Below are 16,001 nucleotides of genomic sequence, written 5' to 3'. Positions count from 1 at the left end.
ATGACCATGTCTGCAGCTATAGGTATCCTATATAGTTGATTACTTCCAAAACAGTTGTGGTGTCCAACAAAGGTCTCACAATTAAATGCCTTCCACTCTTTTTCCTAAAACTGCAATAAATTTGCTTTACTTAAACACTGAAGCCTTGAAATACCACAATAGACTAATTTGTCTGTGACGCTTAACAACAGTATAGTAGTCCTTTGTACATGTAGTATAACCATTCTGAACTACAGCACATCATGATGTATTAACTGATAAAAATGATAAATACATGTAAAGTGTGTGCCCATGTAAGATAACACACTTGAAAATCATCTGCAAGATAAAACGTAATTAATTTACTCATTGAACATATCAAACCCTGGAGTGCTTCACTTTTTCCTATGTAGGTGGTGTTAAAAAAATAATCGGGTGGTGCAGAGAACACTGCAATGCTGACATATTTTCTGTGAACTTCACCACTTCCTGTAAAAGCCCACACATTTCGGTATCATGCAGAGATTCAATTAGCTATGTTGACTTTTGGACCTTATGCATACTGTAAAATACGGCCTAGGAATTTGGAGCACACCCAAACGGTGGTCAAAGATGAAGATGATGAAAATTGCACAGCTTGATATTTCAGATGCATTTAATTTAGTTTTTGCATCTTTAAAAATTGTCCAGGTAAGTACAGAATTAAACATAAGCTACAAAGTGTAAATACCATAATGTAAGGTAACAATGGGTTAAATTCAGATACTTCTTTTTGATCCACAACCATGTCTGTATTTAAAGTCAGACCTTTTTGTTCTAAGATTTTTCTCAAAAAGTTATTTCAAAGTTCTCCTTATCGCATGCTGGACAGCCTATTTGCATTTATAGTATTACTCATGTGTCCAAAGTGCATGTTCAGCCTACCTTAGGAGAGCAGAAAGGACTACAGATTTAAAATGAATTAATTAAGCAATTATCCTAAACAACTGAAGCACAAGATAATAACACATCGTGCCCTTCAATGTATGCATTAGAAAAAGAAGCACACAAATCACTGGATAATTGGCAACATGTCTGGACAATGATAAAAACAAAACCCTCTCTGCAAAAGAAAGATATAGCTCCTGCTTCTGAATCACACTTCATTACTGCCTCACTTAACCTGAAATCAGTGTGGCCTATTTAGAAACCTGCAGTAAAATAACACAGGTCAAATAATGGCACGGTACAACACAAACTGTGAAGAATAAAAAAAAAATTGGTCAACGTGAGATTTCTATCACCATTACATGGGTATGAGAACTGCAAAATACAACTTCACACATTGGAAGTAAACAAGTCTGGCTCCAAAATTTATTTCAATGTTTTCTCTCAGGCTTTGTTACATCAAACAAAAATGTACAGCACACACCTCAAAATCCCCAAAATTCAAAACCTTTACATTCCTTTAAAAAAATGTGCTTAAAATGTATGTACATTTCTAGAAACGTTTGAAAAGACACTTTTAATGGAAAAAAAAGACTAAATAGTTTAATCAGAATTTTTTCTTAAAAGAACATAACTTTAACACATGTAAAAGAGCTATATACAAAAATACTTTTTTTCCTCTTTATGTTGTGATGAAAGAATGGTACAATATTTACATTACAAACCTCATTAAAATAAATTTAGAATCCTGTAATACATTGCTTTGGGCTTTTATGTATGGGAAACACTCCAGGTGTCCCTGAACTCTTCACAACTTAAATGCCTCGGCTCATAGTGGTAAACCAAAATTGTGCCTCAACTGTTCATTATTTCCAATATGCACCTGTCTCGTGTGTCCTCTTTCTTTTAAGCTCTGCGAAATGTGGTATGCATTTTTTTAACTTGCCAACAATTCTTTAGAACATTGTCATTTTTAATGCTTCTGGTAATGTATGAACCATGTATCATTTAAAAAATGTATTAGTTAAAACTTTCCTCATCCTACAGGAGCAATTTCTACCATCCTATGCATCCAAAAGATTGTTGTCACTTCAACTTAAACAGGTCAAGGTAAGTTTGACAGTTCACATACAGCCAAGACTGGCAAATGCAGGCTATACCCTCCCAGGAAAGCAGTTGAAAGAGTAGAACTAGATTTCAGTTTTAGAACCAGGTGAAGTTTTAGAACCAACAGTGACTGATGTTTAACTTGTGTCATTCTTTTCCAAATGATTTTTCACATTGATAATGAATGAACATTAAAAAAAATCTTAATACTATAATGAGCAATATTTTACGTTGAATATGTGTTCATGCAAAAGCCTCTGCTTTCCCCAAATCATGCCACTAAAACTAGAAGCTGCTGGGAAAGTAAGGGATCTTAATGTTGTCCTAAGATCCCTTCAATTTAACACACTTTTTTGTTTCTGGAATCCAATTAAGGGTTGTGTTGATGGATATACAATCCCAAACATATAATGGAAAATCTCAGCTACTAGATATGGCTCCACTCATTAACTTAGAAATGATAACCAATATGTCCTTGTGGCTATGGCACAATAGTAATGGAACATGAATTTACCTCAGAAAGCTTGCAGGGTTCTGCTCCAATTAGTTTACTACTATAAGGGAATCATATGTCACATTACATTATCAAACTACTTTGTATCCCACATTCAGAGTGATGAAACATAATACTGAAGAGTGCAAAAAAAACAGTGTATCTTCTCAATATCTTAGCTATATATTTGCAGCTATAATTTACCATAACTTTCAAAAAAGGCAACAACAACATCCTACTTTAAACCTTGTTGGTCTAGTTAAAAGTTCAGATAAATTGTTTTTGAAGACTAAACTTACAGAACGAAATACATGGTTTTACATATTAAAAGAAAGGGACTGCCACTTCCAAATTATAATTAAGAAGAGTCAAACTGCACTCCTGTCAAATTCATGTTTACTGATTTGTAGTATCAAAAATGCAAATTTAAGAAACTAGGAAATGTCCTGAGATTCGTCTAAATTCTCAATGTTCGTTGAGGCACAATCTGAAAGCAACTAGTACAAACTCATAAAACATAGCTGAATTACTTCAAGTATTACAAAAATATTGTATAATTTTTAGATTTAAAAACATAAGAATGTTGCTAAATCATTGGAATAAAACAATAATTCGTTTAAAAAAAAATTAACATTCCCTAAAAGGGAATGTTTCAACTAAAAGGGCAATCCCTTAACTTCATATACAAAATGTAACTAAGTATCCACATTTGAGTTAATCTCGCATAAAAGCCTTCTTCTGATTAGCTTTTACAATGTCATCTGGAGAAGGTGTTTGAAAATCAAAAGGAATTATATCAAACAAAGGTCCCTGGACTTTCCTTTTCACTGACTGCATCTGTTTGCTGTATAAGAAGGCTCTATGGGTGCAGACTGTTTTTTTCCTTAAGTTCTTACAAGGGAACTGAGCAGACAAAGTCAAAGCAAATACTGAAGGTTCGGCAAACACAGTAGACTTGGAGCCTCCCCAAAGCTGAGTCTTGTAAGAAATCGACAAATATTTGTCCTCAAAGCATGTTAGCTTCCCATCTTTTAATTTTGTTGATGAAATAGCTGCCAAGCTGGATTCAGGTGGTTGCTGGATGAGCACACTCAAATCTATATTCATGTCTTGTGCAGAAATAGGCTGTAATATAAGCACTTTTGATCTGTTACATGGTAATGGCGATTTCTGTTTACTCAGAACACTGCTGTGGCTCAAGTTATGTTGAGAGACGTTTTCTCCCTTGCATTTTGTAATTTCAGCTGACGTAAGTGAAGACAAAGTTGCCACCTTTGACGCAGAATCCATTGAGATACCATGTTCAGAAGCTAAATGTGACAGTGACACATTTCCCAATGACAAAGGTACACTGCTTTCTTCTGGCTTGCTCTGGATATCAGGAAGGGAGTTATAAAGAGTCGGACTGCTGTTTTTATGCTCTTGTATGAGGTCTGCCAAGGAAGGGCTTCCCACATGCTTCACTGTACTGCTGCCACTTCCACTATAAATGTCTAAAGGGCTGCTCTGCAGAACAGAGTGGAGACTGCTGAAAGCCTCAGGCTTGGACTCTTGTATTGCCGAGAGTGATAAACTGCCCAAAGATGTAGAGAGGGGACACTCCCTAGGAAGTGTAGGGTTTAAATCAGCCAGACTACTTACACCACTTAAAGAAGCAGTACTCTGGGAACCTTCAGTTACAGTAGAGACTGAAAAACCACATGGGATGTTCTGCAAGGACGACAGCTTGAACAAGCCAGACTCGCTTCTTTCAGGTGCTGCACTAGTGTTTGTTAAGGTCAGATTACTTAAACCTGAACATCCTTGACTTTTCTTCTCATGTTCTGCAATTAGTTGCGACAGACTGATTTTCTCTAAGTTATCTACTGTGGAAGAACTCTTCCTTTGCAAAGGCAGGTTTAGTAAATTACCCTGGCAAGAACTCAAAGCTTCGTCATGGCCAGACTCCACCGTAAGGTTTTTAAAAAGTAGGTTGCTTGACTCAACCTGAGGCTGGACTAATAGGTTACTTAGATTTAAACTGGCTGTTGTCTGTCTATTATTCTTAGAAATTCCAGTATCTGAAGAACAAAATAAGGCTCCTTACCTTACGATAGCCAAAAACATCCAAAATGTCCACAAAGTGTCCACAAAGATGACAATGAGGCAACACGTTTAGGATTGAGCAAAACATGCAAGAAGGAAAAAAACAAAAAAGGGCATTTTATTAAAAACATGTCTGACAACATCTGATTCACACTTAAAAATCATTTTTCAAATAAAAAGTGCGGATCTGATGCATGGTAATTCTGCACAGTATGTTTACCTATTCAAAATGATCTAGTTTGTGAAGGGTGACTACAAAAACATTCAGCATAAAATAAGAACTATAACAATGGATTTAATCATATAGTAAAAGTTAAGTTGTAAGTGTATGTTTGTCAGCAGAAGCAGGGAACAGTCTTATTATATTATTGTGTTGTGTAGTATCAAATTATAGTAAAATGGAGGGAGGAGGTCCATTATGTTTATTCTTGAAAAAGTATATTACAAATGAATTAGCCTGAGTGGTATTTTGAATATTTAACTTTTGTGCAACTAAAATACAATTTACTACACTAAAATGCTTCTTCTAAGATGGTACTGTATTTAGGAAGTCCTGTTAAATTAAAACTCTAAAAGCAACAAGTAATTCTTCTATAGTCTTTGACTACCACTGACGTGTACAACATATCTATTTTAAACCATTTGAGAAAATGAACTTCTCATGTTCTCAAATTAATTCTCAAGTCATTACAGGTAAGCGTTCTTCAATAATGAGGGAATATTATTCAGTGAATAAACAGTTCCTAATTACTATCAATATTTAAACAGGGTTTTAACTACAATACCTGTGTAAATATTTAGTTATTCCTTACTTTGTTGGAAACACTGAAGCAACAGTGCTCTGAAATGCAATTTAATGAAAGTCTCAGATAGTAGAAAAAACTTTTTGCTGCTCTGACCGCTTATTCAGAATTGCACACACCAATTGACTGGGGGTTTCGAAGTCATGAGAAAATCTAAGGTGTGACACACGCGCAAAGAAATGTATTTTGCTTGCTGAATAAACAACAGAACGAATTAAGACAATAGAAACATACCTCTGTCAGTTTTCACAGCAGACACACTGTCTTGCTGATTTCTTGCTGGTGCCTTCTTGCTTTCCCCAGAAAGCACTAAGTCCAGAGCCTTCTGTGGGTCAAACTGGCAGCTGAGTGCAGCTTCTACCAACACAGGATCAGGGATGGAATCGCCAAGCACTGTTCGCATCTGATCAAGGCAGGAGTACAGCTGCCCTGAAAACAAGAAGTGTCTGAGGGAACTGCTGATCGCCTTTCATCAACATCAAGAAAATGTTATATGACTTGCAAACTGATAGCGTGATCAAATTAATGTCACATCTGTTAAAATCAGATTTGTGTTGTACCTTGAGAAAGAGTGTCGAGTTTGTGATGGTTCGGACTGGGAGAGACAGGCATTTCCTCTTCGGCCCCATACTCCTCCTCCAGGGGCTCTGCATAGGCTGCCTGCTTCTCATGTCGGGAGTAGATGAACTGGGCAGCTGCAAAACAAGCACACTGGGATATTAAGGGGGGAGATGCACAAAATCTCACTATTATATCATCCAGAATTTGCCGCCTTACGCATGCGCCATCATTTCATCTACAGAAAACTGTAACACAAGAAGTCAAGCTGCCTCATTCCATGGTGGAGGATTGTTTTGTAACTATACTGGCAACAAAAAAATTCAAAACATTAAGACAGTAAACATCAACATACATGAGTCGCCACAATTCAATAGGTCACTTAGCATCCTTAAACATGCAAATCATCTGTCCCTTTTCCAAAAATTGCCTCTTCATTTCTCCCAAAATGCACTAAATTGATTTACTTTGTTGAATGTATTTACTCTCAAGGATACTCTGGACAAATCACACTAGTTGTCCAAAAATGATTTAAAACCTGGCTGAAAGAGCCAAAAAGATTATTTACAAATAACACTAAGCATCTGAAGGTAAAAACTTACTGTGGACAGGTAGCTTTAACACAGACGTCACACGTTTGAGTCAACTGTGTTTTTTAATGGTGTTCAGCTACAACTGATGCCAACAGGAGTCAAATACCAAACCACTTACAAACCCACTGCCACATTATTCCATTGTGAATGGATAATCCTACCAGGCAAACACACATTTTAATAAATTGGCTAAGTAACTAGAGAGATGCAAGATATTACAAATGGCTTTGACCAATGAAATATATAGACATTGCACACTCATCTACTAGCTCAGATCATCCCAGAATGCTTCTGTTCATTTGACTTTAGTTTAATACTGATAAACCTGCCACACCAAAATATGACTTTATTCAAAACTGTAGTTTCTTGTTAAAGTTCAATAAGTATGCAAAGAAGACACTTGCATGTTTTATTACAAGATCATGTGTAGAATCATAAAAATGCAGAATATCCAGCTTTTAACAATCCATATTTACTGCCAAGAAATAATTTAAAAATGAAAAGTAATAAAAACCCTAAACATCTGAAACATCACCAAGTCTTACCACAAACAATGCAATTATGTTAAAGCTAAACTAATAAGAAATAGTTTCAGTTATCCATGGGCATCCATCATGTGTAGTTCATACTACACAAGATAAAAGCCAACGTTCAAAACATTACAGAACAAAATATGCAGATTTTTCATCCGCTTAATTTAAGTTTTATATCTAACCATTTGATTAGCTTTCAAACTGAAAATAACAGAAGTTGCAGAAACGTCCACATCTTCAATGAGGTACATGTTCAACAAATACAGTGCTTAGACCACTAGAAAACCATCTAATTAAATCAGCAAAATCTTTAGTCAGAAAACTTTAGAATTCAGGTTCAGGCACATAAGAAACGCATCCCACAAACCTGTAGCAGGGGAAATGCAGTAGTCATCGTCCACGGACTGCCCATATAGATCATCATCTTCAAAATCTGTGTATACAAACCTGTAGCTGTGAAAATATCTAAACATGGTACACTATGTATTATCTGTCGTTGCACACAGGTAGGTATTTGGAATTAACAGTTAAGTCTAATGACACAAATTGTGTTAACTACTAAAAGCACCTCAACACCAAAACAATTTACATAAAGCTACAGAGGTTCTATAATGTTCAATAATGACTAACGCACAGGGGTGTCCTAAACTATCAGTAGTGTTAATTTGAAACGAGGAGGAGGCCAGGACGAATGGGGGAAATGTAAAACCACATGAAGTACATCTTGTTTTGCTTTTCGAAGGAAAGATTCAGTTTCATTCCATTCGCAAATTCGTACACAAAAGCGCTTTTATAGAATAACTACAGCTATTTTTATGTATCCGCTAGCTCGTATGTTGTAAAACTTTCTGACTAAAGCGTTGGCCTGTGCCCAGCCTGTGGAAGGGACACGACAGCACTTCCATTTTCCTGACAAGGGAATATCACAATCTTACAGTCAACCTGGAAGAGCGTCTACCTTCGTCGTAGTTATAGCCTCGGACATTTCTGTGTCGAGACATTTTGGATTCTTTCCCTTCGCCTCTTTATAGGTGGTTAAGGATAAAACCGCACTGTTGGTGATAAATCAGCAATGTAACCGTAGCTACTTCGTTTCATTTTCCAGCCGCCATGTTTGTCTCCACCGACGTCTCACTGCGCATTCTCCAAGCAAGCGCACTGCAGCGCTCCGCTCCAGCTCCGTTTTTCTGCCTGTGCCGAGTTAACCATTGAGACGCACCGAAGTGAAATTAAGTTAGTTATTTCAAGAAATAGTCCTACACCTGCTCACCTAAATTGACATGTTACAGTCCATCTTTAGTAAATATTTGGGTCTGTAACACAATGAAAGTGGAATTCTGAATTCAATACTGCTGCGATCATAAACTGAAACATTCCAAACTATTGATCCACTGTACTCCAAAAAGAAAAAGAAAATACTTAAACTGGAAAAGACAAGCATGTTAGCATTTTGAGAAACTTGTTAATTTTCTTAAGATGCAAAAGGGCTCTTTCTATTTTGTTCTTACTTTTACTTTCTCATGACATATGTTAGTGGGGGAGGAGGCAAGGGGGTGTCATGTTGTGTAATTTATGAAACCAAACAATCTGTGGCTGAGACTTTTAAGTCATAACAAAAGAGGACAAATATGCAGGTACAATTTGCCCTTTTAAAATGTGCTAAACGTGTTGTTATGTCCTGAACAGTTCATGAAGGTTAATAACTGTTTCACCTGCTGTTAACATTTTTACAAGGTTATGACAACAGCAAGCTGCACAAGCTGATCAATCACTTGTGGTAGGGAAAAACATCCTTTTGAAAATGTAGAAGAGGCGCATATTTGGGGTTTCCTGTAGGTTACTCGGGCACAGGTTGAGTGTGTTTTGTATTGTCTGACTCAGCTCTTCTTAACCCTTTGTTTGAAAGGGAGCATAAACTCACAATCCAGAGTTTGTGACTATATTCAGCACAGCTAAATTTCTTTCAAACAGCTAAATCCAGTTTGGTTCTCTTCTACAATCTTTGGAAAGTCAGACTGTAATTTTTATTGATTGTTTCAAAGGTGTAATGAAAAATATTAAAAAGCACTTCAAAACACCGGAGACGAAGCTGTTTTACATACTAACAGGCCAAGTATAACTTGGGAAACATGGAAGTGAGAACCATTCAGGATGCAGGTCCTAGTCATCCGTAGTCTCAAAAGTTTTAGAAGTGAATTGAAGTAGCTGACAAGGGGAGATCTGGAACAATAACAACTTCTAGTGGTTAAGAGAAGGTTCAGTCCAAATAAGTCAGTAAGAACTCTGCTGTGAGTGAACACCAGAAGAGACTGTGGCTATCAGGGACCAGGGTCACAGACCCTGTAAGGAGTTTGATAATGCAGTTCTTTCTCTGTGATAGCCTATTCTCTCATGTTCTGGTTTTAATTGAATTACTTACAGTAAGTAAACCAGCTGGACAGTCAGCTTAGATTGATATACCATAAAGTACAGTAGGTTTTACAGACACAAAAGTCGCAGGAGGAAAGAAATTGTCATAAGTGAAAAATTACGTTTCCTCCTAAAATAACCTACAGTTTCAATCTATACAGTAAGGCAGAAAATTAGTATTACTTAAAGGTGTTAAATAGTTTGCCTGTGCTTACTTCTTTAGTTTCTTCTAAACATTTTGAACAGTCCCTCTCTGAACTGGTGAAGCTGAAGAGCCAGCAACATTTACAGTATGTGACACAGCTTATATAGACATTGTTTTGAGAAAATAGTTATTTTTACTTGCACTGAGAAAGGCCAAGGGCTAAGTGTCCATTCACATAGCAGCTGGGCATGTCGATGTCAGTGGAGCAATGACCTGACTGTTTTCAAATAAACATTTTTATAAGCAGCATCCACAGCAGATGAGACACCTTTTTGTGGACAGGTGTGCTGAATGCTGCAAGCAAATTTACAGATGTAACTTTTTCACTTTCTTCCTTTGTTCAATGTCATTGAAAGAAAAAATCAGAAACCTCTGAAGCTCTGCTTTGTTGCCTTGTTAAACAGATAAAACATTATTATTTTTTCATCGAAATTAGAAGGGAAATTTGAACTTGGCAAAAAAATTTTTTATTAAATCTGTGTAGAAATAGGCTTGAAATCATAATGTTTGTACCCTAATCTCAATCCAGAATTTTAGAATTTCTGTCACATAAAATATACATTTCAAATAAAATCCCACATACTGTATGTATATTCAGAAGTATTTATTTTTCTGTCTAAAAGAAGATTATAGGAAGATTCTTCTTAAGGATGTTATAAAAGATTTTCAGTTCTTTCACTGCACTTAATGGCTTTCACAATATGATAAACTTGACAATTACTTTTATATTTGAAATATTAGTGGTAAGTGCTACTACAACAATTCAAATGGACTGCAAGCACATTTCTGAAGATTCTAATCAATACGAATTTCAGATTTCAAAATGAGAAACTCTAGTTTCTTCTCAAACTAAGCTGTATTATTAACAAAGCTACTATAATAGTAGAACACACTAATGGAGGCTTTTAGTAAATTGTTGATGCTCATAACATATATATACATACTATTTTCTTATACTTCTGTACAGCAGCCATACAGCAGTATGTGGTATACTAATATTTTAAAGCATTTATTCTTTGAAGGTTGTATGTGGTATTTCCTAACTCCACTCATTTTCTTGAAAAGGTGAATAGTTTACTTTGCAAATTGCAGAAAAAATGAGAAATCTGAAATACCCACACTGTGCTAAAATTAATTAGTACAATCCTCAAACAAGAGTATCTCAAATATATACAGTACATCACAATAGTTCCATATCATAAAGCTTTTCTATAATGTAGGCCTGTCATTGACTTCATAACTGTTAAGTCTTTGTGAACTGTTGACAGAGCATTTACTTCCATTTCTTATGAAGGTTGAATCTCGGCACCACCTAAACAAAGTTTTGTTATATTCTTATTCTTCCTTTTCTTTTACTTCTTGTTGCAAGGGAAAACATGAAATTGATAGTTCTATGTATGATAGTTATGTATAAAAATTTGAAGTATGCAGATTTTGGATTATGACTGAATGTTTTTGGTGTACTTTTGATAAAGTGACTGTGTTATGCTTCGTCAAATTTGTTAATGCTTTAAAATTGGTTTTGGGGCATTCAGGGCCACCAATTTTTAACTTGGCAGGATGGTACAGCTAAACAATATCCCTAAAGAATTCTACCTGCAGTGACTGATGGCAACCGGAGTGCATGGCACTACACTGAGCCAGTCCTGAGACCCCTGTCTCGCTGGCCTTCCATGTGACATTGTAACATGACAACATTCCAGCAGAACAACACATGTCCTCATGCTTCTTGTGTACCAATGGCTTTCAGACAAGAAAAAATGTGACAGTAATTTTATGGATGCCCTACCTGCCAGACTTGACCTCCACTAAATATTCATGTGATGGTCTGGATCTTGGGCCCAGAGACTAGTGATTAGGCAAATGCTTGCTAGGTTCTGCAAGAGGAATGAGCCAGAATCTCACAATATAGCAACTGCAGTCTGGTGCAAAGCAGGCATCGCAGATTATTTTATTGCTTGCAACAGTGGTGACGCACACGACAAACCTGTAACGTTCACTGTAGATCACATGTTAATCAACCCCGTTGATGAGAAATGTTAAATAGTTTAATGAATTAGTAATAGGTTTATTCCATGCTGAAAAGAGAAGAGGTGTGAGCACCTGACGATGGCTTCACAGCTGAAACCATGTGTTTTCTCTCTTCTCTTTTCAGCATGGAATAAACTTATTACTTGTTCCTTTGTAGACTATGCATGCTGATGCAGCTGCCCACCTGAACTAGTTTAATGAATTTACCTACATCTTGTCTATTCAAAAAATGTCGGTGCACTAGCTACAGAAAAAAATATCTTGCCAACTTTTATCGAGTCTCTTCTGGGTTCTATGTTCATGTAAGTCCTCAATATTTAAGGTGTGTAAGGTACAGTATGCCATACCAGTGGCATTTAGACTTAAGACTGAGTCACTAACTATGGTCAAACGGTTGGCTCAATAAAAACAAAACAAAATCACCAGCATCTACTTGGAAGTGGGATGAGTATCCCATGGCTAATCTCCACTGTTGTTAGCAGTGGTTTTGATTGATGCAAAAGGCAAGGTTCCTGGAAATGTTATACATTTTGTCAGCCATGTCACAGGTCCCTGCGAGGTTTCAGCCACCCACGCTTTCTCAGCACTTAATATGCAGTTGCGTAAGAAAGATGTGTGCAGTCTAACGGACAGTCAAGAATACCTCCATATTCAATAGGCAAAATAAAGAAAATGTTGATCTTCTCAAAGGCGTTTGCAGGATTCTGGTTCTTCTAGTCAAACCCCTTCAGTACTTACAAATCTCTACAGAGATTTTGAATGCATTAGTGTTTTGAATATAACTGAATATATCCAGTTACAGGTGAATTAAAAATAAAAACTCATTTTGACTGCCCTGCAAGGTGTTTCCATTTTATGCTGTGGAAATAATTACCACCTGCTTTAGAACACTGATTGATACAACATTTTGTTTTTTGACTAATTGATGATTTCATTTACACTCAACACCTTCAAAGGCTAGAAGTAAAACCTTCCACAAAAAGGCAGTCATGGCACCGATGTGATCTCGGCTCTGGCCCTTCAGGGATTTGATCATGGCTGCTTGTAGGCTCAGGGCTACATAGTGCCAGTCCCTAAACGGCAACAAACTCTTCTACACTAAGAGGCCTTGTCCTCAATTGAGGGAGAATTCTATACTGTCTATGTTTCTGGGGGATTATGTCTTTACAACAGGCTGAGAAGAACTCCATTACACTAACATGCGTATAAGGGACCTTTTGAGCCTGCTAGGTGTACACTAACTATATTAATAGGTTGTTGGCTACAGATCATAAGAAGTGCAATCAATACCTGACACAATTGTCATCACTCCTATGTCTCAGACAAACAAGGGGATTTCTAGTTTCCATTCTACTTTAATTTAAACATCATTGAATCATTGACTGAATAATTGGTCTTGATCATAACTGTTTTCAGGTCTTTAAACATTGTTGAGTTGTGGTTCCTGCAGGTCTATGGCTCTTCGGGACCAGGAGTGAGGATCACTGCCTTCCGATCTCAGTTTCACTTTATAGCTTAATTAAGAGTTTATGTGCCATGAAAACACAAAAAAGATATGTCCCTCTAGGGCTTTTGTCTCTTTCTAGGTCTGTTTAGATTAGGGTGTGGAACCCCTGTTCCTTGAGTAGTGTAGTATCTATCCTGGTCTTCCTTCCAGTCAAGCTATAGTCAGCTTCCTGTAGTTGATGTAACTGCCTCATTACCTGAATGCATTTAATACTTCCCCCAAGGTCCAAACGAGTCCTGTGCATACTGCACATAGACTCAACAGTACATCAGCTTTTCAAAAAATGTGGAAAATTATAAACTATTAAATTACAAATATTTTATATTAACAGCATTAAGATAACAGTGTTGAGTAGCAGTTAAGACTCTGGACTTGCAGCTGTAAGGTTGTGGGTTTAAATTGCAGGTGGTGAATTGCTGTGGTACTCTTGAGCAAGGTTAGACAAGTACCTTAAGTATGTAAGTAACATTGCAATAAAAACATCAGCCAAATAAATAGGTAGTAGTAAATATGAATCATGTAAAGATCATTTCTAAATATCTGCCTCAAAATAAGTTTTCAGAATAGGAGCACTCATTGTGCTTTGAAAATAAATGCATCCCTTTGAGTATCCTAATTTAGGGACCATGTTACTTTTAAAAAATTTGTATCACAGGGCTATGTTAACAGTAACAACTGGAACAAAAAATAAATCAAGCCAAAAATCTTGTTTATGTATTTTATCCTTTGTACAATTTATCCCAGAGATAGTACCAGGAGTGTGTATGTGTGTGTGTGGGGGGGGGTACAGTCCTATGGGCTATGGGCCATTTTCATAGAACTAATTGTTCAGCATGGGGGAACACTGCTTAATTTGTTAAGTTTAGGAAAACAAATAAGCTGTAAATTAAACTGAAAGCTTGGATGGAATGCACCTGTTAAAGCCAGTGCCTTCTAAAGACCACGTATGAATGACTTTAACCCAACTGGTTGCAAAATATTTTTCAGATTAAAAGACGAATTATTTAAACCAAAAATTGTTTCAAAACTTCATTGAACTTAGGAACCACAAAAAGTCATGTACAGCAAGAACTGGTTTAAATCTATTGGAAGGTTCTAAAACATTTTCTCTTGAGTGACGGGGAGTTCAGGTAACTACAGTACAGTAGATCTTATTTTAAATGGAGTCTGCGTTGTATTTAAAGTGAATCTTTAGATAAGAAAAAACAAGCGTTTTGAGTTTGATGGTTGCCTTGATGTACCTGATTGTGCTGTGCTTCCTGGACTAGTGCATGTATTTAAAAACTTTCTAAAAAAGGTTTGCCTGTTTTGGTGCATTTATCTTTATATATACACTGTGTATATCATTTTTGCATACCCCATTTCCTGGGTAAATCAACAAATGCATCCTTCTATTATAAAGCTGTTTTGCTTATCACCTGTTTTCCTACTACCCTTCTGGTGGGTGTTATTCAGCCTGGTGTTTCTGAATACTCTACGTGCTCAACACAACTCACTTGTTGAGCCTAGTTAAAGGGCAATGGTATATGGAAAATCTTTAGAGTTTAAAACAACTCTTTTGAAAAATAAAATTAAAAAAACCTCAGACAAAGTCTTAGTAACCTTACTTGCTGCTTACATACAGTTTAACCCCTGGCAGTAAAGGTCAGAAGCCATGGCGCATTTATTTAAAACATGAAGGCTTAAGTATAGAGTGACATCAGTTTTTCCGTTGCCATTAGTTACAGAAGCACAGTTTAAAAAAAAACAATAAATAAACGAGTTACACAACAAGAGTGAAGGTTATTTAAAACACTGTGAGGCACACACCTGGGAGTCAAAGAAATACAAGCCATCTTTCCACTTTGCAATCATTTGTCAGTTTGATTTGCATGCATGCCAGATATACAGTACCTGAAGAAAATAAAATAATCTCAGAGGCACTTCAGAAGGAAATACTACTTGAGTAATTCTGAATACAAGCTTCACAAGAAAGCCTTTCTTAAAGATACACTTCTGTTTTATCACTTTAATCAGTCATCCACCTAGATTTGCTGAGGAAAAGACAGCTGGTGAATTGAGCCAAGTAAAGAACAGTACATATTCTCCTCAAAGCAGCAATTACAAAAATCAAAATGAATAGATCAGCAATTCAATATGAAAAAATTATTTTTCATTAACAAACCTTTTACGAGCATAAAATGCCAAACTGTATTGTATTACTGTAGATCTCTATGTAGCCCTTTTCAATTTGCCTTCAGTACCATATCAGTGAGACCAAAATTAGAACTGAAATATCGTGGTTTGTTGTCTGTGCTCCACCAAATATTAACACAGAAAACAAACATGAAATACATTTTACACAGGGATATAATGCTCTTGTAAGAAGTAATCTCCAGAAATTAGACCAGCACATTAAAGGATTTCTTCATTTTTTAATGGATATCTCCCACATAAGTCTTTGTTTTTATTTTTAAGTTATCTATACAAATTCTATGTACATTTCAATAACCCTAATGCTTGCAGAAGTAGGCTGCAGAGTTTGGGTCTGGGGGAACTGTTCATGATCTGTACAAGATGAAGGGTGCTTCTGGAAAAAAATGAAGTAACTTTGTCTAGTGGCAGTAGAAGTTCAAGTAGGTAGCTGCATCAGCATGTGTAGGTTACAAAGGAACAGGTAGTTTCATTCCATGCTGAAAGGAAAAGAAAAGAGACACAATGTTTTGGCTCTGGAGCTTTCTTCATCTCATCTTTTACCCCACCCCCAGGCAGGTCTATAAATAGTTTTGCAC

General features: G+C 36.4%; 1 protein-coding gene across 2 annotated transcripts in view; it reads right to left on the bottom strand.

Annotated features, from left to right (window-relative positions):
• The window catches only part of hbs1l (HBS1-like translational GTPase), a 45,178-nt gene extending 36,964 nt beyond the window's left edge, over nucleotides 1-8,214 (bottom strand). Inside the window, exons 1-5 of one of the 2 annotated variants that reach the window (XM_088933129.1) lie at nucleotides 8,037-8,214; nucleotides 7,446-7,511; nucleotides 5,955-6,089; nucleotides 5,629-5,823; nucleotides 1,321-4,587 (exon numbers count right to left, since the gene is read on the bottom strand). In XM_088933129.1, coding sequence (XP_088789255.1) covers nucleotides 3,221-4,587; nucleotides 5,629-5,823; nucleotides 5,955-6,089; nucleotides 7,446-7,511; nucleotides 8,037-8,079 — 1,806 coding nt within the window. In that variant the 5' untranslated portion in view covers nucleotides 8,080-8,214 and the 3' untranslated portion in view covers nucleotides 1,321-3,220. Of the gene's footprint in view, nucleotides 1-1,320; nucleotides 4,588-5,628; nucleotides 5,824-5,954; nucleotides 6,090-7,445; nucleotides 7,512-8,036 lie in introns of those variants that run through there. The other variant, XM_088933121.1, reaches the window with a different exon arrangement.
• Nucleotides 8,215-16,001: the final 7,787 nt, after the last annotated feature.

The sequence above is a fragment of the Atractosteus spatula genome, chromosome 2 (assembly GCF_055471065.1).
Source record: "Atractosteus spatula isolate fAtrSpa1 chromosome 2, fAtrSpa1.hap1, whole genome shotgun sequence".
In the NCBI taxonomy this organism is placed as follows: domain Eukaryota; kingdom Metazoa; phylum Chordata; class Actinopteri; order Semionotiformes; family Lepisosteidae; genus Atractosteus; species Atractosteus spatula.
This window is presented reverse-complemented; position numbering and strand designations above follow the sequence as displayed.